At 50.3% G+C, this 25,865-nt stretch overlaps 1 protein-coding gene across 6 annotated transcripts in view; it reads left to right on the top strand.

The window, feature by feature from the left end:
• Positions 1-25,865, top strand: part of CMTR1 (cap methyltransferase 1) — a 74,369-nt gene that overhangs the window by 18,281 nt on the left and 30,223 nt on the right. For all 6 annotated transcript variants that reach the window (XM_075598790.1, XM_075598793.1, XM_075598795.1 and 3 more), the window contains 11 exons: positions 2,889-2,983; positions 3,774-3,846; positions 5,204-5,402; positions 12,079-12,197; positions 12,809-12,905; positions 13,536-13,668; positions 16,113-16,292; positions 16,750-16,806; positions 20,973-21,030; positions 21,907-21,975; positions 22,679-22,810. In XM_075598790.1, coding sequence (XP_075454905.1) covers positions 2,889-2,983; positions 3,774-3,846; positions 5,204-5,402; positions 12,079-12,197; positions 12,809-12,905; positions 13,536-13,668; positions 16,113-16,292; positions 16,750-16,806; positions 20,973-21,030; positions 21,907-21,975; positions 22,679-22,810 — 1,212 coding nt within the window. The remainder of the gene's footprint in view (positions 1-2,888; positions 2,984-3,773; positions 3,847-5,203; positions 5,403-12,078; positions 12,198-12,808; positions 12,906-13,535; positions 13,669-16,112; positions 16,293-16,749; positions 16,807-20,972; positions 21,031-21,906; positions 21,976-22,678; positions 22,811-25,865) is intronic.

The following is a 25,865-nucleotide window of genomic DNA, read 5'->3' as shown; positions in this document are numbered from 1 at the left end:
GCTCTGACGCTCCTCGCCACATCTGCATTGACTTTCCATGCTCTGAAGCTCATCGCCACATCTGTGGAATCCTGGACATCCAGTGGAAATAGCTCAAGTCCCAAGAGGATCAGCAGTCTCTTAGTCTTTGGGTGATCAGATAGGACTTCGTTCATGGGAAGTGGAACATGAAATGAAAAAAGAGATTTTTAGTGCAACACAGCTATAACAAATTACACAGACATAGATTTACAGACTGGCTGGCACTAATGACAAGACAGACAGACACACCAAGACAGATAAACACATAGCAAAGCTAATAATAAAAGTTAGTTTAATATAACTAGATTAATTAAAATGTTGGACAAAATCTGGAACGCCACTCCGGTCGGTTAAAACCTGAGTAACACTCACAGGACGGCAGATGGTTAATAGCAGTGAACTGGTGTGGACTGTTCTCCACGTGTAGAGGGTCCGCAGAGTGCCCTGGAAGCCGTGCGATCCTTCTGTGTCTCCTGGCTGACAAAAACCGGAAATGGCGTCTCCGTCGTGTGCCGGAACCGGTAGTGACGTCACCGGACGTGGCGTCAAAGCCTGGCAAATCTTCAACGAAGCCAAAGGAAACGGCGATCCTTGATTCTCTGCCCCTCTAGCACTCAGCCACAGCACTCAGCACTTGTACTGCTTGTCCTCAAAAGTGTCCAAACACAGTAAAAATGGGCCGTTTTTGTACCACTAGGGCTCACCCTTCAAGCAGGGTATATTGTCTATTGTCATTAGCGCTACTATACATCACCTTTTTTCTTTCATCGCCACATCTGCATTGACTTTCCATGCTCTCACGCTCATCGCCACATCTGCATTGACTTTCCATGCTCTGACGCTCCTCGCCACATCTGCATTGACTTTCCATGCTCTGACGCTGGATGCCACATCTGCACTGACTTTCCATGCTCTGACGCTGGATGCCACATCTGCACTGACTTTCCATGCTCTGACGCTCCTCGCTACATCTGCACTGACTTTCCATGCTCTGACGCTCCTCGCCACATCTGCACTGACTTTCCATGCTCTGACGCTCCTCGCCACATCTGCACTGACTTTCCATGCTCTGACGCAGGACGCACGGGGACTTGTGTGTTAAAGTTTGCCTTTTCTCCGTTTACAAACTATTATCTCGGCAGACATATAACCACATAACAGAACTAATTAACTGCAGCTGGGAATCCATCCTGTGTCCTATTGTCCTCCAAGGCCGGAGAGGCCGGTTGTCAGTGCGGTGTGAGCCTGGCTTGCTTCCAGCTGCATGCCTAAATCTGCTACGCTACCAACTCCCTTACTGTTCACTTCTTACACTGCAAGAGGTCCGTTAGCACTGGCCTTTGAAGTGGGAAACCCCAGGAGCAGCACATCCTCTGTGTGACATCTTAGCTGATTGTAAACTCTTTGAACGTCACTTGTTGCATCTCTTCATTTCAATATTGAGATATATAACCGAAAATGATTAGACAATACCGTTCTGTGGCTAACGAAATGCTTTTATTTGTGCGAGCTTTCGAGAAACTGATCGGAAACTCTGTATTTCTTTATACAGGGTTAAATAACACCATAATAGGCCCACCGTCCCTTTAAGGAAAAACAAATCATAAAAATATAGCCTACTGCTATCAGGAGACTGACTAAACATCAGCTCCCTCTCTGATTGTCTCTGCCAACTAAACTAGTTCCCAGCTTTAAATAACCCACTCAGTTAGCAACAATATCAGCAGTCCTTAGGCATCCCAAATATACATTATCTAGTCCTTATTTGTTGTTGGGACTTGGTCCTATTCTGGATCCAATGTCCTGGAGAGGACAGCCCTGCTTCCACAGCAGACTCACGTCCTTGCTTCGTCCTGTGTGTGCATCCCAGGCAGTCCCAGCAGGCTCTGCGACTACCGTCCAGCAAGCCTAGGGGTACTGTGCCTGGCTGGGGAGTCTCTCTCTCCCCCCCCCCCCTCTCTGGGGAAAGCAGTCTCCTAGTGTGTGCAGGCCACTTCCGGAGTGCTACTTGTTTAATTAGTTGCAGCTGCTGCTAGCTACTCCAGGGGAGGTTAACTCCCTGTAGGCTGGAAAGCACAGTAGCTGCCCCACTCCAGCCCAAACAGAGACAGTGACTGCATCACAAAATAAATATATATATATTCGAACTTGGGATCATACGGAGCTAGATTGATCTGTTTTTACTCGTTTGCTCACTGCTCGCTGCTAGGTGGCTCGCTGGATGCTTAAACAGTCGTCCAATAAGAAACCGCAATGTTTAAATTATGCTAGAAAATGAATGCATAACGTGTGAGTCTACATCAGGAGTGGCGAACTCCAGTCCTCAAGGGCCACCAACAGGTCAGGTTTTCAGGATATCCCTGCGGCAGCACAGGCGGTGCAGTCTTTGACTTAGCCACTAAATGAACCACCTGTGCTGAAGCAGGGACATCCTTAAAACCTGACCTGTTGGTGGCCCTTGAGGACTGGAGTTGGCCGCTGGAGTTGGCCGCTGGAGTAGGCAGCTCCCAGTCTAGAGCATCTATAGTTTAGAGAAGGTAAACTCAACATATTGTTAAAGTTCTCTCTGAAAATGACACCTCCTGCTCCACTCTGCCTACCCTAATTTCCCTGACACCCGCTACATGCGCTCGTACTGTTAGGAAGGTCTATCTTGGTGGACGTTGGAGACGATATCAATTCATTCCTAGAGGTCCTCTGTAAGGTTTCATTTTTATATAGGACAGTGTATTACATTTGAATGGGGGTGTTCTCGCCTTCACTGTCACGGGGGCCTCTATGATCGGCAATGTGTTACAGGCCCCGCTTGAGTTGAAGGGGTTATATCTGCTTTACTAATTGCAGGTATCTTTTTCTGCCCTCTGCAGAGCGCGTTTGACGAGCTGGAAGGGGAGGAGATGAGACGCGCCAGGACACGGTCTAACCCGTACGAGATGATCCGAGGGGTTTTCTTCCTGAACAGGTGAGTTTGGACCTCTCCTCCCGTCTCTCGGTCCGGAGCGGTTTACGGCAGCAGAGACTGGTCCCTCTGTACGTTGTGAAACGCTGATCTGGGAGACGAGCCAGTGTAATGAAGGTTAGGAGGCTCCACACAGGGACCCTCCCAAAGAGGGCGTTGAGTGTTATACTACCTAAGCAGTGATCTCCATAAAGCACCCTCCAGCATGGCTTAGTAAACATGGCCGATTCAAGTGAAGGGGGGTGTGAGGCGTCTTATGGAGTAACGCCGGTTATTAAATATGGCCCTTTATCACCCACTTACTTGAATAAGGCTGTAAGGGGTCTTCCAGCATGGAAGGTGTCTTATGAAGTACCACTGCTAATATGGCCCTAGATATTACTGACTCCAATACCTATCCACGTCAGCACTGATTTTGTTTCATCTTTGGTTCATCAAAGGTTTCCCAGCCTGTACAGACACTATCTCTCTCTAGGACCCACGCAGACTGACTATAGGGCAGCGGAGGCCAACGCCGGTCCTCAAGGGCCACCAACAGGTCATGTTTTTAGGATATCCTTGCTTCAGCACAGGTGGTGCAGTCGTTGACTGAGCAGACGCATGGATATCCTTAAAGCCTGACCTGTTAGTGGCCCTTGATGACTGGAGTTGGCCACCGCTGTTCTATGGTACCACAGACCTACACGTGCAGTGCAATAGGGGGCTGTGGAACAGATCCCCGTGTGACCATGTGACTTGCACACGCCAGCTTTATAGACTGTCGGCACATATATGCTCATTGCTTTCTTTCCAGGGCAGCAATGAAGATGGCCAATATTGATCATGTGTTTGACTACATGTTCACCAACCCAAAGGACTCTCAAGGGGTGAGCATTTGTATTTTCATTGCCTCAAAGCAAATTAACCTCATGTCTCTCAACACCGGGTGGATGGGTGGGGGGATGGATGGGATGGATGGGTGGGATGGATGGGTTGATGGATGGATGAGCAGTATTTAAGAGGTGCTAAGCTGTGAGGCATCTTGAGGTCAGTCCAGTTTAATGAGCTGTAAGATGCCGTACACCACGGTGTGGCCAGTCCTCACGGGCCACCAACAGGTCATGTTTCCAGGATATCCCTGCTTCAGCGCAGGTGGCTCAGTCTTCGACCTGCTGGTGGCCCTTGAAGACTGGAGTTGGCCACCCCTGCCTTACACCTTGGCATGTAAAGGGGGGTTAAGGCTGCACACCACAAAATATAAATAAATATACAGTTTACCGGTGATGCTGGTTCAAGGAAGTACCTGCCAGGCAAATTCCAAAGTACACTGAGGAAAAAAGAGAGCTCCAGCGCTCCACGGATTTCTAGATCAATGAATTTATTGTGCCACACGACGTTTCGACCAACAGGTCTTTTTCAAGTGACTAGGCACTTGAAAAAGACCTGTTGGTCGAAACGTCGTGTTACACCTTGGCATGGCTTAGTAAATCTGGTTCTCTCAACCCATTGCCAGATGCTGATATTGAACCAGTGGTTTTCTTTTTCCTGAAAGGCCGGTGGGAGCCTGGAATCGCAGAGAGCGTTTTATGCAGATAAAGGAAAGCAGAAAGGGTTTGGGTGGCCCAATTATTCACTGGCACAAATCCACAGGTCCGTCTGATCGGCTCCATAGATAGCCAGGAAATAGGTCAATGAGGTTTTCCACATGACCGATCTCCCACGGTTCTTTTGTAACTGGAAGCTTCATGCCAGGAAGTTGGAATATTATGCTTCCATATAGAGCTGGATTTTCCTGCTCTGTTTACCGTGTTGCGTTACCACTTTGCCATCTCATTCTGCGGCAGAGAGGTTGACGCACCAGGAAACTCACTCTAAAGGACGTCCCTTCTGCAGGTTAATTAATAAGTCGTTTATTTTGCTCCCACAAAGCACGGCCCCTTTTAGGTTTAATGAAACAATCTTTTGTGACAATACATAGGATTATCCTCTTCCACGCTCATTAATTACTGCCTAAAGAAATCACCGGTTGGTGGAACAAGCTTTAGTAATAACGGGCGGCTTCAGTGACCCTGCAGGCCCTTCCAGGAGGCATTCAATGGAACCCGAGTAGCCATTTCCCTTCAGCGTCAATACCGAATGCATGTTACAGATGAGCTGATTGAGCTGAGGGCATGGGCATAACGAGGCTGTACTGTATGTATGGAGCACCTCGAGCCATGGCGGCGCCCTTCTGTTCTCCTTCAGAAGCCGCTGGTGAAGGAGCGGGAATCCGAGCTGCTTTATTTCGCCGATGTCTGCGCCGGGCCCGGGGGCTTCTCGGAGTACGTGCTGTGGAGGAAGAAGTGGCACGCCAAGGGTTTCGGAATGACCCTAAAGGGAGCCAACGACTTCAAGCTGGAGGACTTCTACTCGGCACCCAGCGAGCTCTTCGAACCTTATTATGGTGAGTCCGTGTTCATGGGTTGTAAGCATCAGAAGGGTCTGGCGTCCACCGTATGGGCGTTCCAGTTCTACGTCAGCCACCCCTTTATCTCTACAGGCAGGTGCTTGGTGCTGACAGGGGTTTAACAAAGGACTAGAGCAGGGGGCGCTCAACCCCAGTCCTCAAGTCCCCCCCGACAGGTCAGATGTTCAGGTTCATCCCAGCTTCAGGACAGGTGGCTCAGTCAAAGATCTGAGCCTCTGATTGAGCCACCTATGCTGAAGCTGGGGCTGATTAAGCCACTTGTGCTGAAGCTGGGGTATCCTGAAAACCTGACCTGTTCAGGGGAGCTTGAGGACTGGAGTTGCCCCCCCCCCACTCCACCCGTACTAGAGGGAAGCATGTGTCAGAGAAGAAGTGCTAGAACAATGCTCTGACGCTGGAGTGTGGGAGGCTCGGGGGTAATGTGAGGAAGTACTTCAGGGAGGCTCGGGGGTAATGTGAGTAAGTACTTCAGGGAGGCTCGGAGTAATGTGAGGAAGTACTTCAGGGAGGCTCGGAGTAATGTGAGGAAGTACTTCAGGGAGGCTGGGGGTAATGTGAGGAAGTACTTCAGGGAGGCTCGGGGGTAATGTGAGGAAGTACTTCAGGGAGGCTGGGGGGTAATGTGAGGAAGTACTTCAGGGAGGCTGGGGGGTAATGTGAGGAGGTACTTCAGGGAGGCTCGGGGTAATGTGAGGAAGTACTTCAGGGAGGCTCGGGGGTAATGTGAGGAAGTACTTCAGGGAGGCTCGGGGGTAATGTGAGGAAGTACTTCAGGGAGGCTCGGAGGTAATGTGAGGAAGTACTTCAGGGAGGCTGGGGGGTAATGTGAGGAAGTACTTCAGGGAGGCTCGGGGGTAATGTGAGGAAGTACTTCAGGGAGGCTCGGGGGTAAGGTGAGGAAGTACTTCAGGGAGGCTCGGGGGTAAGGTGAGGAAGTACTTCAGGGAGGCTGGGGGGTAATGTGAGGAAGTACTTCAGGGAGGCTGGGGGGTAATGTGAGGAGGTACTTCAGGGAGGCTCGGGGTAATTTGAGGAAGTACTTCAGGGAGGCTCGGGGGTAATGTGAGGAAGTACTTCAGGGAGGCTCGGGGGTAATGTGAGGAAGTACTTCAGGGAGGCTCGGGGGTAATGTGAGGAAGTACTTCAGGGAGGCTCGGGGGTAATGTGAGGAAGTACTTCAGGGAGGCTCGGGGGTAATGTGAGGAAGTACTTCAGGGAGGCTCGGGGGTAAGGTGAGGAAGTACTTCAGGGAGGCTCGGGGGTAATGTGAGGAAGTACTTCAGGGAGGCTCGGGGGTAATGTGAGGAAGTACTTCAGGGAGGCTCGGGGGTAATGTGAGGAAGTACTTCAGGGAGGCTCGGGGGTAATGTGAGGAAGTACTTCAGGGAGGCTCGTGGGTAATGTGAGGGAGTACTTCAGGGAGGCTCGGGGGTAATGTGAGGATGTACTTCAGGGATACAGGGAGCTGGGTTTGCGGAATAGTTTCCCCGCTGGGGTGCTGGGGTCTGATGCAGTAAGGCAATGTATACATGCTTGGGACATAAGGCTGCCCTACATACAGAAGAAAGCCTGGGGTCTGAGGATGTACATCGGGAAAGGGCAGACTGGGCGGGCTAAGTGCTCCTTATCTGCGTCACATTCCAGGTTTCTATGTAAGGGGAAAGTGTTGGGTAGCGCTTAAGTGTTAAGAAAGTATATAGATGTAGTTCCAACTTCTAGTAGCTCTGTTGTTCCTGGAGAGATGCGGGTGCGTTGTATGCTGCGATAACTTTATATGGGACCAGCAACAAGGTTCTTCATAAATGAAGTTATAGTGGACAGAAATGGGCCAACCTTAGTGGTTTCTTCTTTAAAGTGTAATATCAACGTGTAAATTTATATCAAACGTGTAATTTCATGAAACAATTGATACTGTTAATAGCACCTGACTAATATTTTCCATTTAGAACCTTTTCTCCTGGTCTGCGAGTAACTCGCCTCGATCTTCACCTCCAATTCCAGGAGAACCGTCCTAGACAGAACAATATTAGTCAGAGGCGTTCCAGAGACCGTTTCTGCAGAAGAGCTGCCACAGTTTGCTGTCAAACTGTTGTAACTGTCAAACTGAATAGCCCCAGAAGGGCCAACCTCTGTGCTGTTGGACAGAAAACATAGGGCTCTGAAGTCCTACGTGTCAGTCGCTAACAGGCCAAGGGATATGATCATGTGTTGGCATTATTACTCTACCAAAGATACTATCATGCCTCATGCTAGAGCTGTCTGACATTGCCCTGCAGAACTCTCATCTTGTACTGTTTCATGACGTAGCCCAGTCAACCCTCCTTGGAAGGAAGAAGCTAAAATCCCTAGCCAAGCCGCTCTGGGATAAGCAAGTAAAATACAGGTGGGGCTCCCGTTCATCTGCTCGTCACCAAGTACGGGACACGAGGTATCCTCTAGGTTTCTGGAATCTTTGGGCCTGCCTGCCGTGATTCTGCGGCAGGTCCTCCCTTCAGAGCTGTGGAGTAGTCCACTCAATGCAGAGTGCACGCACTTCAGTCCTATGTGGCGAACGCAAAGATTAGAAATCAACCGCCTCTTTTCCGGGCTCCTCGGCACTTTGCCGAGCCCCCAGTAGCAGCTACATTGTTGACTCTGTAGAAGAAGTGGGCACCCGTCGTACTCCTTGGCTGCGTATCCTTGGCTTACCTTGCAGGCCCGTTACGCTGCGTCCATATCTGTGTGTTTACACGGGCTGCTTTGCTACTTCGCCATTTGTCTCCCTCGGCTTTTATTTTTTTTTACCTGTTACATTTTTGATCCACGGCCCCCGCCCACCCATGCTCTCCCAAGCACGGTGATCCCAGCCCTGGCTTTCCCCCCCCCCCCCCTCTATTCCCCTTTTAATCGGCTATCCTCCCTGGGTTTTCTGGGTTCCCTGGTGTTTTTCTCTTCCTCAAGCCCCTCCTCCCCCCCCCCTTTTTTTTTAATGAGTCCTCACTCTTACAAATTGCTATTGGGAGGTGTCTCCTGCTCAGACTGTCGTATTATGCTGGTAAATAGTTTATGCGTTTAAGTCTATTTGCAGAATGCTAAGGGGCTGAATTCTGTTCTCAAGAGACGCTTGGTTCTTCCAGAGTTTTAAATGTCCAAAAGTGATGTAGTCTTCTTCGCCTGGACAAATCCGACCATCTTGTCGTATTCCAGAGGCACTTCCCTCAGGAATTTGTATCCTCCTTGGATGACCGACGGAGATTTATTATGGTTAAGGGAACTGTAGACGGACGTTCACAGAGGTACACAATTGGGAGACGTTTATAAGGTGAAATTATAATAAGGCTTTATTGTGCCTTTTCCTTTTTATCAGGAAAACATCCAAACAAGGGGGGGGAACAAAGCTTCCATTCACTTGGGAGTATTTCTAGTGAAAACACTATGCAATTAATTCACATCTCCCTAGTCAAGCATTTCTCTCAGCCCCAAAACATATAGCATGAAAATAAGCAGATATAAGCAGTCTCTTAATAATGAAAGTCTTATCTGTTTATCAGCTGTAGAGTAAGCTTCTCTGCTCTCCTGGAACCGCACCCGTGCATGCACAGAAAATCAGCATCCAAGTTTAGATTATTTGGTTCTTGGAGGGAAAATCTTCTCAGTTCCTGGTTCAGCTCCCTTCACTCAGGGTTTGTCAGCTTCAGGTTTAGTAGTTTTCCCTGTGTCTTGAAATCAGCTCTGCTGTGTTTTCTGACAGAGCTCAAGACATGTGATGCCTCCAAAGGTCAGCTCAAAAGGGAGCTAAGGAGTCACTTCCTGTCTCAAAGACAGGCTTTTTTAAGCAATCTAATCAGGCAGGTGGTGTTTAGTAATTAACTACCACACTGCTAGATTAAAGGCACATTACTGAACAGGGATAAGTCCCCTGTTACAGGAACCATAAATAAAAGATGTCCCTAGCGTGCATATATTCGTTCGGGCGGTGTTCTATTTGGTGGGGATTTTTATTCGGTCAGTTCTGTGTAGGTCAAATACTGTGAGCTCTCAGGGTCATAAACTTGCTTCCCTGACCTCTGCCGACGTTCTTGTAGGTACTTGGCGAGTTCCACACCTTTCAGTGGGGGGGTGTACGTTCCTCGTGCATGCATTGTGTTCCCGCAGTGATGATATTTTTGTAGACTTTCATTTGAGGTTTTTCTTTTTACAATCTTTTTCCTTTATTGGATTCATGCAAGAAAAGTACAAACAGTAACAACAGTCACAGCAGTGCGGCTGGTAATGAGTCATAGGCACATGACTGCGAAACGTATTCAGTAAACCAATAACCATTTTCCCTTTTTATTTTGAAAAAGAGGGGTGGGGACAAGAGGTGGGGGTGATAGTTGGGAACGACAAGAAGTAAGAGAGGGGGGGGGTGGAGGGAGGAGGAGGATAGGGGGGGGGGGGGAGTTGGTTGGAGGAGTCTCTGGTCCCTTCTGTACAGTTTTGGGCCAAAACCTGCAGGAGTGACAGGGCACCCGAGCCAGGCCATGGTTCCCACGTCTTGTAGAATTGATGCATTTTCTGTTTCAACATGGCCGTGAGCCTTTCCATGCTCATAACTGTGTCTATTCTGTTTACTATTGTTCTCCTGGAGGGAGCTTTTATTTGTTTCCAGGCCGCCGAGACCGAGCATCTAGCGGCCGTTAGGATAGCGGAGATCAGCCTGGTTAGGGGGGCTGGGAGATCTTCAATAGGTTTCCCCAGCACGTACGTCAGAGGGTCCAGGGGGATCTCTAGTCCTAGGGTGTCAATCAAGAGTCTCTGGACCCAGGTCCAGAACCTCTGGATCTCCGGGCATGACCACCAAATATGTGCCATGTCTCCCCTTTGACCACATCCCCTCCAGCATAAGTCTGTTGTGCCGGGGAAGATCTGGCTCAGTCTGCTCGAGGTCAGGTATCACTGGAATAGTATTTTATAGATATTTTCTTTTGTGATGAAACAAATTGACGTTTTGGAAGCAGCTTCCCAGACATCCTCCCAGTCCTCCAGGTCCATTTGTAGGTTTAGGTCAGCGCTCCATTTTTGCATGTAAGCGTGGGAGGGGGGTGGGAGGCCTCTATCGTTCTGTAGATTTCGGAAATTAATCCTCTCTTGTATTCGCCTTTTAGGCAAAGGGATTCGAATCTGGTGTGCGCAGGGAATTTAGAGCTTGGAGAGAGAGCTCGTAGGAAGTGCCTTATTTGTAAGAATTTGAAGATGGGGAGGTCGGGGGAGGAGAATTTAGTTTTGAGTTCTTGGAAGGACAGAACTTCATCACTCTTCAGCAGGTCCGCAACCATACTAATATTTAGGTCCTGAAATTGACCAAATTGGTTACAGGAGCACCCAGGTGGGAATTCTGGGTTCCCGAAAATGGGGGTGAGTTGAGAGGGGGAAGAAGATAGGCCATATTTCCCTTTAGTTTTAATCCATGTAGACCACGTGCATCTCATTGCCCCAAGCTCGAGTCTCTGGGGTCTCTTTTCCTTGTGTGTCTGGGACCATAATATTACCGGGAGGGGGATAGGGGATGCATAGCGAGACTCTATTGCCAGCCAGCAATTAGAAGTCGGGGAATTATTCCATACTACCGCCTGTCTCAGCTGGGCTGCCTGGTAGTATCTGACCACGTCTGGGGCCCCCAGTCCTCCTCTCGTCTTCGAGGCTAACAACACTGACCTCGGAACCCTAGGTCTGCGCTGTTTCCATATGAAGCGGAGAATATGGGACTGAATGTTCCGTAGTTCTGATAGTGGAACTGGGACTGGGAGAGTCTGGAAATAATAGAGTAAACGGGGGGAGGATGTTCATTTTAGTGGACACTATTCTACCAAACCAGGAGATCTGGTGGGTGTTCCATGCGTCTAGATCTCTTTTGATCTGGAGGAACAGGGGAGGGTAGTTAGCTTGATATAAGGAGCTATATGAGTTAGCTATTTTTATTCCTAGATATTTTATGTGGGAGGTGTTCCATTTATATTTATAGTGAGTCTGTAGTAGTTTCCATATGGGGGCTGGGAGGGACAGGTCAAGCGCTTCGGATTTATCCATGTTTGTTTTGTAGTCAGAAACCAGGCTGAATTGGTCTAATAGTTTCTGTAGATTGGGAAGGGAGATATGTGGGTCGGCAAGGGTCAGTATAACATCATCGGCGAAGAGGGGGATTTTATATTCTATGTCTGCGATTGGGATGCCTTTGATGCTGGGTTCGGCTCTGATCTGGGCCGCCAGCGGTTCAATAGAGATGGCAAATAGTAGTGGGGAGAGGGGGCAACCCTGTCTGTTTCCATTTTTGATTGGAATTGGGTTTGATTGTCCACCCGGGAGTTTTAGGTATGCGGTGGGATTTTGGTAAAGGGCACGAACTCCCTCTAGGAAGGGGCCTGAGAATTCATTTGAGGTTTTAAGTCGGAACCATACTCCAGGTAGACTTCTCTTATTAGAGATTGGTACAGCTCTTCCCACCCCTCCCACTTGGCATTTTAACTAAAGAGGGACATTCACAAGAAGGCATTAGCCAGCGGTGTTTATTTCCAGCCATTCAAACGAGTGTCCATTAAAGATCTCTAAAGGCAAATGCTGTATGTGCCGGAGTATACGACGGGCTTCACTTACAAAACCAATGTGTCCACCAAGCATGTCCATCCCTGTGCAGGTGAAGGAGGGGTGGATGGAGACGGAGACGTTACCCGCCCCGAGAACATCACGGCTTTCCGTAACTTTATCCTGGACAACACGGATCACAAAGGAGTGCATTTCATGATGGCCGATGGGGTAGGTCTTCTCCTTTTTATATACAGTCCGCAAGGGCATTCAAAAGTGGCAATTATCATCCTAATTCTTTGTCATTATCTTGACCAGAGGGTGCAGTCTCCAGTCCTCAAGGGCCACCAATAGGTCAGGTTTTCAGGATATCCCTGCTTCAGCACAGGTGGCTCAATCAGTGGCTCGGTCAACGACTGTGCTAAAACAGGGTTATCCTCAAAACCTGACCTTTTGGTGGCCCTTAAGAATTGGAGTTGACCCCCCTGATCTAGACCTTTAAAACAGGTTCATACAGAAGCGTTGTGGGACGGCCTATAGCTGTCGGTGTAAAAATCCTGACGTAATACATTATGTGGGCGGCATAAAATCCTACTTCTCGGGTCATTTCTGCTTGTTTTTTGCTGCTTATGCCAAGTAAACCGTACAATGCAGGATGAGATGTACAAAGGGTTGAGAAGGGGAACACGGGCTTTAGGAAAGGACCATGTTGAGGAGTATGCCACCTGCTTGTTACACAGGGGAACGTGCTATTCATTTAACAGACGTAGCCCTGTTTATCCCGCAGCATGGCTGCCGTTGGGGTGGTGGTAATGTGTGTCCGGTCTCTGCCTCTCCCGCAGGGATTCTCAGTGGAGGGACAGGAGAACATACAGGAGATTCTCAGCAAACAGCTGACACTCTGTCAGTTCCTGGTGGGTCTCTCTGTGGTCCGGACAGGTAAGGGCGTTAGAACTTTCCTGTTCTGATGTGCGCAGCTAAACCGATCCAAGGGAGATTGGGTTTCAACTGTCTACATTTATTCTGCACCTGTGTCCATTAGGGGCTCCCAGCTTTTAGTTAATTAAGGAATGTTAGTCATACGGCAAAAGTAAGGTTTTATTAATATCTTAGGCCGCAAACGGTGCTATAAACTGAAACAAAAATGTGACTTTATTGCTACAAGATTTGGCGGATTTAGAGTTCTGGTTTTACCGCGATAGAATTGTTTGAAATGAAGTTGTCTGTTTTTCTTCTGACTGACTGGCAAATTATCACATAACTAGAAACCAGACAAATTGCAGGAAAATACCCGACTATTACACAAATGCAGCGTATAAAGGATTTGGTCACTATTTTTATGCATAATAACGAGCATACGGTCTCACGCATTCCTGCTGCCGAAGCTTCCTAACGTCATTTATTTATTTGTTTATTCTATTTTATTCAAAGTCTTTTCCCTTTTTGATCGTCATCACATACTTCATAGTCTCGCTGCAATGTCCTTCGTGCCACTTGTTTGGTTACTGATAATTGCTGTAGGGGACCAGCTCCCAGTGAGGTGAATGCGTTGTCTTGTGCCTGCTGCAGGGGGACATTTCATCTGCAAGACCTTTGACCTGTTTACCCCGTTCAGTGTGGGACTGATCTACTTGCTGTACTGCTGCTTTGAGCGGGTGTCCCTCTACAAGCCGGTGACCAGCCGACCCGCTAACTCCGAGAGGTAAGCTGCAGACACAGCCTAACTGTGAGAGGTAAGCTGCAGAGACAGCCTAACTGTGAGAGGTAAGCTGCAGAGACAGCCTAACTGTGAGAGGTAAGCTGTAGACACAGCCTAACTGTGAGAGGTAAGCTGCAGAGACAGCCTAACTGTGAGAGGTAAGCTGCAGACACAGCCTAACTGTGAGAGGTAAACTGCAGAGAGGGCCTAACTGTGAGAGATAAGCTGCAGAGACAGCCTAACTGTGAGAGGTAAGCTGCAGGGACAGCCTAACTGTGAGAGGTAAGCTGCAGAGACAGCCTAACTGTGAGAGGTAAGCTGCAGACACAGCCTAACTGTGAGAGGTAAGCTGCAGACACAGCCTAACTGTGAGAGGTAAGCTGCAGACACAGCCTAACTGTGAGAGGTAAGCTGCAGACACAGCCTAACTGTGAGAGGTAAGCTGCAGAGACGGCCTAACTGTGAGAGGTAAGCTGCAGAGACGGCCTAACTGTGAGAGGTAAGCTGCAGACACGGCCTAACTGTGAGATGTAAGCTGCAGAGACAGCCTAACTGTGAGAGGTAAGCTGCAGAGACAGCCTAACTGTGAGAGGTAAGCTGCAGAGACGGCCTAACTGTGAGAGGTAAGCTGCAGAGACGGCCTAACTGTGAGAGGTAAGCTGCAGAGACGGCCTAACTGTGAGAGGTAAGCTGCAGAGACGGCCTAACTGTGAGAGGTAAGCTGCAGAGACGGCCTAACTGTGAGAGGTAAGCTACAGAGACGGCCTAACTGTGAGAGGTAAGCTGCAGAGACAGCCTAACTGTGTGAGAGGTAAGCTGCAGACACAGCCTAACTGTGTGAGAGGTAAGCTGCAGAGACAGCCTAACTGTGAGAGGTAAGCTGCAGAGACGGCCTAACTGTGAGAGGTAAGCTGCAGAGACAGCCTAACTGTGAGAGGTAAGCTGCAGAGACAGCCTAACTGTGAGAGGTAAGCTACAGAGACAGCCTAACTGTGAGAGGTAAGCTGCAGAGACGGCCTAACTGTGAGAGGTAAGCTGCAGAGACAGCCTAACTGTGAGAGGTAAGCTGCAGAGACAGCCTAACTGTGAGAGGTGCAGAATATGTTTAGGATGAGTTTTGTAGAGGGGTGTCTGAAGGCGCCCATCGTGGGGTGTCTGAAGGCGCCCATCGTGGGGTGTCTGAAGGCGCCCATCGTGGGGTGTCTGAAGGCGCCCATCGTGGGGTGTCTGAAGGCGCCCATCGTGGGGTGTCTGAAGGCGCCCATCGTGGGGTGTCTGAAGGCGCCCATCGTGGGGTGTCTGAAGGCGCCCATCGTGGGGTGTCTGAAGGCGCCCATCGTGGGGAGTCTGAAGGCGCCCATCGTGGGGCGTCTGAAGGCGCCCATCGTGGGGCGTCTGAAGGCGCCCATCGTGGGGCGTCTGAAGGCGCCCATCGTGGGGCGTCTGAAGGCGCCCATCGTGGGGCGTCTGAAGGCGCCCATCGTGGGGCGTCTGAAGGCGCCCATCGTGGGGCGTCTGAAGGCGCCCATCGTGGGGCGTCTGAAGGCGCCCATCGTGGGGCGTCTGAAGGCGCCCATCGTGGGGCGTCTGAAGGGGCCCATCGTGGGGCGTCTGAAGGCGCCCATCGTGGGGCGTCTGAAGGCGCCCATCTTGGGGCGTCTGAAGGCGCCCATCGTGGGGTGTCTCAGCACTTCCTCCCATTTTCTTTCCCAGTGAGATATTCACAATGAAAATGATGCTGTGTGGAGCTGTGTCCTTCCCAGGGGAAGTGGATAAGAATGAGTTTAAGGTGTTGGCGGCAGAAAGAGGAGGTTTATTGGTGCAGTTTGGGGCCTCATTAAACGTGTGTTCCCCACGACCTCAGGACACTACTTTTTGTGGGATCATTCAAAGTTTTGTTTGCAAAAATCTTATTGCCTACTCATCACACTAATTAGGGGTTTGCTGAACAAATATTTTCCAGCTTGGGGTCCACAATGTATAAAATGTTGTTAACCTCGGCTTTAGTGTAATAAATGCCTCTTTAAGTAATTAAATAAATGCCTCTTTAAGTAATTAAATAAATGCCTCTTTAACTTGGTAACTGTTAAAACTAGAGACCGGCGTGTACGATTTTTCCCTATTACTAGTAACTTTGTGTCTATCTCAAACATTGTTAAATGCATTTATTGTATTCCCCTTCACCACCACTATTAGAGGCAGTCACATGTATACACTACTTTTTCAATAAATAAATATTTCCTTCCCGTTCCCCTCTGTCCGTTTTGAAGGTCCATCTCGGTCCGTTTTGATGCATTTCAGGTTGAATTGCCAAAGTGTAATGTTCCATTGATTTCGCCGGTGTATTTTTCCATATACCCCCATTCCATACATCGATGTTACATTGGGTGCTTGTTGGTGCTGCGCTCCTCTTTACCTGCCTTTGGTGACTCTTCCCGCCCCGTTAGGTACGTGGTGTGTCGCGGGTTGAAGGCGGGTATTGAAGACGTGCGGAATTACCTGTTTACCGTGAACCTCCGCCTCAATCAACTGCGCAACTCCGAACAGGACGTCAACTTGGTGGTACCTCCCGAGGTGCTGAGGGGGGACCGGCAGTTTTACGAGTATATGGTCCGGTCCAATGAGAGGTGAGAGCCCTGGTCCCGGTGACGTGGTTCAAATAATATCGTATCTTTTCCTAAATGTCCCGACTCCTCTTCTTCCATCCTCATCACACACGTCTTTGTCAGACCAGCCTGCACTTTCCCGATTTAGAGAAGTGGGAAACAATTTCTGTAGGGGTCTTTTAAATATGGCTGGCTGTGTCAGATTTACTTTATTACTCTGCTGCGATCCAGCAGTAAGAGGGCGAGACCTGATGGCCGTAGATAAATGTATTCTCCATGTGGGGTACAGACTTTGTGGTGATGGAACCTCCGGACATTGTCTCTGCCGTCAGCCCCCAGTTTTGTGCCAATGTCTACCTATATTATTCTTTATTATTGTACATCCTAAGCATCCACTGAAAATTGATATGACAATATTGAGCACACACTCGGTTTGGTGTATTAGAAGTTTCTCTCTCTCTCTCTCCCCCTCTTTTAGCTGCTGTGAGGTTCAGATTAAAGCCCTGGGTAAAATTCATGGCTTTGTTCAAGACTCGTAAGTATTGCATGAAACTCTCATACAGATCCTGCTCTAAATGTTTAACAAGCTTGGGTTAAAAAAATAGCTTTGGGAACTTATTCTTTGTGTGACACTTTAGTTTGTTCGGTTATTCCCAGTAACCAAGATTACATATTAAATGTGCAGCCAGCAATGTTCACGTGCTTACAGTTACACGAGTTTTGGGGGCAGGGAAATGGTGCCTGTCTTTGTTTTTATTCGGCAGCAAACACAGAAATCTTTCTGCTCACCGCTTCCATTTCTCGGAAGTTTAGGAAATGGTGCTATATATACAGGAGATGGAAACGCGGCACATGTAACCTCCAAATACTTATCTGAAAGGAATATTGCTGAATAAATCAGGGCGCTTCCATGTGAATCTAATGGTTGCAAACATACGGAAAACTAAAGGGCATGAAGAGAGACGGGCCCCGGGTGAGAAGCGCACTTATTGGAGTACTCCACTGGAACACACTTTATTCCAGTGAAGTCCCCCCAGGGCCTGTCTCTCTTCATGCCCCGTAGTGTTCTGTTTTGTATCTGAAATTGCTTCCGTTTGATCTCAAAGAAAGCCAATCTCTAATGATTATATGTTATATCATTTCTAAGAGAAACCAAAACAGCACAGTGCTGGATATTCACAATTGTCTGGTTCCCTTTGCCTCGCATCAGAATCCTGGGGGGGTTTCACTTTTTTCTGTATTACAAGTTGTTGCAGAAGTAGATATACATGTTGAATACAGCACTGTACCTGCTAGTCGGCAGGATTCATGCACACCTTCTATCCATTGTTAAAAAACAAAGCGTCGGTAAGAAACTAAAGAGAGAACCACACAGAAATACACAAATAAAAAGGGAAATAACACAAGCATACATTTAATAAGAGACCGTAAGAGGGGAGCGGGTTTCCGCATGTATACCGAGGTACACTGCAGTCTTCCTCCTTTCTCATATTCCTCACCAGGGATGTCACATTTTAAAGTTGCCTTGTGTAGAGACGGGTTGTAAAGTGGAAGTCCTACATCTGGCCATGATGGTTATAACACGAAGTGATTGGTGGTTATTCTGCTTTAAGTCCGGCTAAGTTGTTCGCTTGCCTGTGTGTAGCAGTTGATGATGACTCCCTGTGCAATGGCCTCTCTCCTCCCCTGTGTAACGGCCTCTCCTCCCCTGTGTAACGGCCTCTCCTCCCCTGTGTAACGGCCTCTCCTCCCCTGTGTAACGGCCTCTCCTCCCCTGTGTAACGGCCTCTCCTCCCCTGTGTAACGGCCTCTCCTCCCCCGTGTAACGGCCTCTCTCCTCCCCTGTGCAATGGCCTTTCCTCCCCTGTGTAATGGCCTCTCCTCCCCTGTGTAACGGCCTCTCCTCCCCTGTGTAACGGCCTCTCCTCCCCTGTGCAATGGCCTCTCCTCCCCTGTGCAATGGCCTCTCCTCCCCTGTGCAATGGCCTCTCCTCCCCTGTGCAATGGCCTCTCCTCCCCTGTGCAGCGGCCTCTCCTCCCCTGTGCAACGGCCTCTCCTCCCCTGTGTAACGGCCTCTCCTCCCCTGTGTAACGGCCTCTCCTCCCCTGTGTAACGGCCTCTCCTCCCCTGTGTAACGGCCTCTCCTCCCCTGTGTAACGGCCTCTCCTCCCCTGTGTAACGGCCTCTCCTCCCCTGTGTAACGGCCTCTCCTCCCCTGTGCAATGGCCTCTCCTCCCCTGTGTAACGGCCTCTCCTCCCCTGTGCAAGGCCTCTCCTCCCCTGTGTAACGGCCTCTCCTCCCCTGTGTAACGGCCTCTCCTCCCCTGTGTAACGGCCTCTCTCCTCCCCTGTGTAACGGCCTCTCTCCTCCCCTGTGTAACGGCCTCTCTCCTCCCCTGTGTAACGGCCTCTCTCCTCCCCTGTGTAACGGCCTCTCCTCCCCTGTGTAACGGCCTCTCCTCCCCTGTGTAACGGCCTCTCTCCTCCCCTGTGTAACGGCCTCTCCTCCCCTGTGTAACGGCCTCTCCTCCCCTGTGTAACGGCCTCTCTCCTCCCCTGTGTAACGGCCTCTCCTCCCCTGTGTAACGGCCTCTCCTCCCCTGTGTAACGGCCTCTCTCCTCCCCTGTGTAACGGCCTCTCCTCCCCTGTGTAACGGCCTCTCCTCCCCCGTGTAACGGCCTCTCCTCCCCCGTGTGACTGCCTCTCCTCCCCTGTGTAACGGCCTCTCTCCTCCCCCGTGTAACGGCCTCTCCTCCCCCGTGTAACTGCCTCTCCTCCCCTGTGTAACGGCCTCTCCTCCCCCGTGTGACTGCCTCTCCTCCCCTGTGTAACGGCCTCTCTCCTCCCCCGTGTAACGGCCTCTCCTCCCCCGTGTGACTGCCTCTCCTCCCCTGTGTAATGGCCTCTCCTCCCCTGTGTAACAGCCTCTCCTGCCCCGTGTAACGGCCTCTCCTGACCCGTGTAACGGCCTCCCCTCCCCTGTGTAACGGCCTCCCCCGTGTAACGGCCTCTCCTCCCCTGTGTAACGGCCTCTCCTGCCCCGTGTAACGGCCTCCCCTCCCCTGTGTATCGGCCTCCCCCGTGTAACGGCCTCCCCCGTGTATCGGCCTCCCCTGTGTAACGGCCTTCTCTCCCCTGTGTAACGGCCTCCCCTCCCCTGTGTAACGGCCTCTCCTCCCCCGTGTAACGGCCTCTCCTGCCCTGTGTGACGGCCTCTCCTCCCCGTGTGACGGCCTCTCCTCCCCGTGTGACGGCCTCCCCTCCCCCGTGTGACGGCCTCCCCTCCCCCGTGTGACGGCCTCCCCTCCCCCGTGTGACGGCCTCCCCTCCCCCGTGTGACGGCCTCCCCTCCCCCGTGTGACGGCCTCCCCTCCCCCGTGTGACGGCCTCCCCTCCCCCGTGTGACGGCCTCCCCTCCCCCGTGTGACGGCCTCTCCTCCCCCGTGTGACGGCCTCTCCTCCCCCGTGTGACGGCCTCTCCTCCCCCGTGTGACGGCCTCTCCTCCCCCGTGTGACGGCCTCTCCCCTGTGTAACGGCCTCCCTTGTGTAACGGCCTCTCCTCCCCCGTGTAACGGCCTCTCCTGCCCCGTGTAACGGCCTCTCCTGCCCCGTGTAACGGCCTCCCCTCCCCTGTGTAACGGCCTCCCTTCCCCTGTGTGACGGCCTCCCCTCCCCCGTGTAACGGCCTCTCCTGCCCCGTGTAACGGCCTCCCCTCCCCTGTGTATCGGCCTCCCCTGTGTAACGGCCTCTCCTCCCCCGTGTGACGGCCTCCCCTCCCCTGTGTGACGGCCTCTCCTCCCCCGTGTGACGGCCTCTCCTCCCCCGTGTGACGGCCTCTCCTCCCCCGTGTGACGGCCTCTCCTCCCCCGTGTGACGGCCTCCCCTCCCCCGTGTAACGGCCTCTCCTCCCCCGTGTAACGGCCTCTCCTCCCCCGTGTGACGGCCTCCCCTCCCCTGTGTAACGGCCTCTCCTCCCCTGTGTAACGGCCTCCCCTCCCCTGTGTATCGGCCTCCCTTGTGTAACGGCCTCTCCTCCCCTGTGTAACGGCCTCCCCTCCCCCGTGTAACGGCCTCCCCTCCCCCGTGTGACGGCCTCTCCTCCCCCGTGTGACGGCCTCTCCTCCCCCGTGTGACGGCCTCTCCTCCCCCGTGTGACGGCCTCTCCTCCCCCTTGTGACGGCCTCTCCTCCCCCGTGTGACGGCCTCCCCTGTGTAACGGCCTCTCCTCCCCTGTGTAACGGCCTCTCCTCCCCTGTGTAACGGCCTCTCCTCCCCTGTGTAACGGCCTCTCCTCCCCTGTGTAACGGCCTCCCCTCCCCTGTGTAACGGCCTCCCCTCCCCTGTGTAACGGCCTCTCCTCCCCTGTGTAACGGCCTCTCCTCCCCTGTGTAACGGCATCCCCTGTGTAACGGCCTCTCCTCCCCTGTGTAATGGCCTCCCCCGTGTAACGGCCTCTCCTCCCCTGTGTAACGGCCTCTCCTGCCCCGTGTAACGGCCTCCCCTCCCCCGTGTATCGGCCTCCCCCGTGTAACGGCCTCCCCCGTGTAACGGCCTCCCTTGTGTAACGGCCTCTCCGCCCCCGTGTGACGGCCTCTCCTGCCCCGTGTGACGGCCTCCTCTCCCCCGTGTAACGGCCTCCCCTCCCCTGTGTGTCCCATGCCTTTAGTAACCTGTGCTTTCTTCCTTGGCTCCCTCAGGGCCCTGAACGAGCCTCGCCAGGCTGATATACGGAAGGAATGCCTGAAGCTGTGGGGGGTGAGGAAGCAGCAGACACGCACGGACACCTTCTCCATCACTCCGGGGCGGCCAGCTCCAGTCACAATACCTTGCTGCAGGTCCCCGGGATCTGGTAACGGGATTCTCCTATTGCAAAGGCCATGCCATTACCACTATAGGGTCCTCCTTCCCATATATACCTTATATAGACTCTGACCAGGGGCGGCCAACTACAGTCCTCAAGGGCCACCAACAGGTCAGGTTTTCAGGATATCACTGCTTCAGCACAGGTGGCTCAGTCAAAGACTGGGCCTGTGTGAGCAACCTGTGCTGAAGCAGTGATATCCTGAAAACCTGGCCTGTTGCTGGCCCTTGAGGACTGTAGTTGGCCGCCCCTGGTCAGAGTCTATATAACGTATATATGGGAAGGACGAGCCGTGTGGTAATGGCATGGCCTTTGCAGTAGGAGAATCCCGTTACCAGACCCCGGGGACCTGCAGCAAGGTATTGTATCTCCCTGTGCCGCCTCTGAGACCAGACGTTAGCTTGTAAAATCCTCAGCGCCCGAAGGCCATGTTTCACACATGTACAGACCTGTGTAATATAAGAATAAAAAGCAGTGCTTAGAAGCGGTTCACGACACACACGAGCATATTCCAGGCTTGGGAAACTCATGCAAACATAGGAATAGGCTTGTGATGCATCCATCAGAGACGGGGATTAACTCTGCAGTCCCACTGTGTCTGCTTGTCTGTATCACCCTGTGCTGGGATGCACACAGGGGCTCTGCATTATATCTATATGTTATCACAATACTTACACGGTTGCATGTTAACGAAGACGTATCAGACCCCCCTATTGGTGTGGAGTAGAGTTATTTGGACTGCATGAGGCTGATTATCACACTACTTCCAGATTCCCGACCAGGTTCGAGTGGCCCCAACCAACAGTGATCCCAAGACCAAGTTCTACCAGCTGATTCAGGTACACTGGGGTGTTACTGCTATACTAGTGCCTTCTTATTCTTTGGTAAGGGACACTTGGTGTCTCTCTCTCTCTCTCTCACCTCTCTCACCTCTCTCACCTCTCTCATCTCTCTCATCTCTCTCATCTCTCTCTCTCTCTCTCTCTCTCTCTCTCACATCTCTCTCTCTCTCTCACATCTCTCTCTCTCACATCTCTCTCTCACATCTCTCGGTCACCTCTCTCGCTCACATCTCTCTCTCTCTCACCTCTCTCTCTCTCTCTCTCACATCCATCTCTCTCACCTCTCTCTCTCACCCCTATCTCTCAACACTTACATATCTCTCTCTTTATCTCTCTTACATCTCTCTCTCTCTCTCTCCCTCTCTTACATCTCTCTCTTACATCTCTCTCTCATATAACAGTTAACTCTCTCTTTAGCAGGTACATCTCTCTATCTCTCTCTCGTAAAAAGCTATCTCTCTAGTGAGGAGTTACATCTCTCTCTCTCTTACATCTGTCTCTTACATAACTCTCTCATATAACAGTTAACTCTCTCTTTAGCAGGTACATCTCTCTATCTTTCTCTCGTAAAAAGCCTTCTCTCTAGTGAGGAGTTACAGCTCTCTCTCTCCCTCTCATGTAAGAGTTACACCTCTCTCTTTCTCTGAGTGACTTCTCTGTCTCTCTCTGTGTGACATATCTGTCTCCTGTGACCTTTCAGAGCCGTGACCTTGATGTTTTCAGTTACAAGCCCACGCCGCTTACCTCCAAAACCCTGGAGAAGCTGAGCCACGTGCTGGATTACAGGTGCATGGTTTCTGGGAGCGAGCACAAGTTCCTCCTAGCATTAGGGGTAAGTGAGATGTAGATATAGCCTCACAAAGCACATAGGATCAGCGTCAAACCCTGCTCCCGAACGCCATAATCATTGGTATCCTGTACTCACGGTAATACCTCTGAGTTAGCTGTGCAGCCTCCTCTGAGGTGCAAATCTCACAGGACTTATCTCGAGCTCTAGTCCGCTCTGCAACCTTTAACTTTCATATTATCTGTGGGGGCACAGAGAGGTAAAGGGATTTGCAGGAGATCACACAGAGGAAGTAAAAGTGGCTGATTGGTGGAATAAAACCGACAAGCTCTTTTTATAGCTGCAGTGTCCCCAGAAACGGCATGATCCAAGGGGATCTCCCAGCCACGTTAACTCCGCTGACCCGCGTGGCTTCCCATTTTTAAAACTAGCCAAGAATATGGCAATAAAGCAAAAAAAACAATGCCACACATTGTATTTGTCCGGAGCTCCGACTTTACGAGGGAGCTTCGTTAAGGTGCTAACTGGTTATATTGATACAGAGGGGGGGAGTGGGGGTTGCAGGGTGCTAAGGTCCCAAGACCTCATTGGGAGTGTCCAAAGCATAACTTCAGCAGGGTAAAGTACTCACAATTGCTTCCTGAATAATGTATAATCCCCCAGGAGCCTCTGAGATGTGATGGCCGCTGGTTGTTAGATCCAGTTGAGTAGGAAAAGGTAGCAGTGCACAGCCAAAGGGAGTCAGGGTCAGTGATCATAATAAAAAAGGATTTATGCAAAAAACATGACTTAAAAAAGAGGTACAGGGACCCTCCAACGTGTTTCTTACCAGCAGGGTACTTTATCAAGGAGTAATGGCCACAATCCACGTATCCCCTTTTAAATCTAGCTGTGTGCAGCGTTTTCACACCAAAAAGCGCCATGACGCACGACGCCGAGCGCAACGCACACTGACGTCAGACTCCTCGCGTTAGAACCAGGATCTACACACAGAGAGACACCACGACAACAATATAAACACGCTACTCCAGCCGAAGCTGGGGCCCCGATATACCAAAAGAAGACATCAAATGTCCACATTCCATGTAGCTATGAACAAGCAACATGCAGGGAAGACAGGACTACATGCCAAACATAAACCACATATACAAATATACAGTGTTCGACAAACCTATACATTTGCTCGCCCCGGGCGAGTGGATTTAACCCCCGGGCGAGTAAATATTGGCCCAAGCAGCACACGTTTGGTACTAGGTGGCGAGTAGATTTTTTTGTGTGGCGAGTAGATTTTTTGGTGATTTGTCAACCACTGCAAATATATATATATAGATGTGTGAAAAAATATATATATAAAATACATGTGGTGAAGACCAACTAATAATACAAATATTACTGTAACATACAAACCTCTTAATTAGTCACACGAAGCAGCACAGGAAGAATAAATGAATATATCTCAAGTCCAATATAGTCATATAAATTCCAATAAATTAATAAATGAAAACTGTTGGAGGTTGTGGGGAAGAGAATGAAAGAGAAGGAGGGAGAAAGGCAGGAGGGGGAGGAGAAGATGGGGAAAGGGAGGGGAGAGAAGAAAGGGAGGGGAGAGAGAAAAAAGGGGGGAGAGAAAAAAAGGGGGGAGAAAGGAAAGGGGGGGGAGGGGAAAGGAAGAAAGGAGAAAAGGAGAGGGAGGAGAATGGAAAGAAGGAAAGGAAAATGATTCCTAAATAAATATGAATAAACAACATTGTGAAATAACTGTGTAGGATAATACAGGCATACCCCGCATTAACGTACGCAATGGGTCCAGAGCATGTATGTAAAGTGAAAATGTACTTAAAGTGAAGCACTACCTTTTCCCCACTTATCGATGCATGTACTGTACTGCAATCGTCATATACGTGCATAACTGATGTAAATAACGCATTTGTAACCCAAATAAATACAGTAGGCTTTATTTTATCTTAGATATGAAGCTTAAAATGATTAAACTGTCTGATGCAGGTGTTTCTCAAGCTGAGATCGGCCGAAGGCTTCACTCGGACTCCAGTTAATACGGCCATGAAGGGTAAAGAAAACATTGTTGCAGAAGTTAAGAGTGCTACGCCAATTAACACAACAACAATTAGAAAAAGGGATAGCGTTGCAGGCATGGAGAGACTCTTAAGTATGGATAGAAAATCTGACTGCACGCCATGCTCCTGTAAACCAGGCAATTATTCAAAGTAAAGCCTTAGGCCTATTCAATGACCTGAAGGCTAAGAAAGGGGAGGCAGGGAAGGACGCAGAATTTGTTGCAAGCCGTGGATGGGTTGATAGGTTCAAGAAGAGGTCTAACATACATAACATCAACGTGCAAGGAGAGGCAGCGGCCGCAGATACCGAGGCTGCAGAAAGCTATCCACGCGGCCGTGACAAAATAATTGATGACGAAGGCTACCTAAAGGATCACATTTTTAATGTGGATGAGACTGGTCTGCTCTGGGAAAAGATGCCTGTGAAGAACCCTCATCGCAAGAGAGGAGAAAACAATGCCTGGCTACAAGGCAGCTAAGGATAGCATAACCCTTCTGTTAGGTGGCAATGCTCCTGGTACCTTAAAGCTCATGCCTATGCTAATTTATTGCTGGCAAAACCCTAGAGCTTTAAAGAACTACAGTACGTTAAAAGTAGACTTCCAGTGCATTGAAGGTCTAATAGAAAAGCATGGGTGACTGCAGCCCTTTTCGAAGACTGGTTTGACACCTGCTTTGTACCTGAGGTGAAAGTCTATTGCAAGGACAACAATATCCCTTTCAGAATTGTGCTCCTGTAGACAATGCTCCTGGCCACCCTCAATCGTTAGATGAGCTGAACCCTAACATTCGAGTGGAATTCCTACCACCGAATAGCACCTCAATACAGCAGCCCATTGATCAATGTGTCATAGCCACCTTCAAGCTGAACTACTTAAAAAGAACATTCAGTAAGTGTATTGCTGCAATAGACAGTGAAGAGGGAACAGGGCAAGAAGTCCTAAAGAAATTCTTGAAAAGCTACAATATCTTGGATTGCATCAAAACTGTAAGAGATGCTTGGAAAGACATAAAGGAATCAACAA

Source organism: Ascaphus truei, chromosome 4 (assembly GCF_040206685.1).
Source record: "Ascaphus truei isolate aAscTru1 chromosome 4, aAscTru1.hap1, whole genome shotgun sequence".
NCBI classification, from domain to species: domain Eukaryota; kingdom Metazoa; phylum Chordata; class Amphibia; order Anura; family Ascaphidae; genus Ascaphus; species Ascaphus truei.
This window is presented reverse-complemented; position numbering and strand designations above follow the sequence as displayed.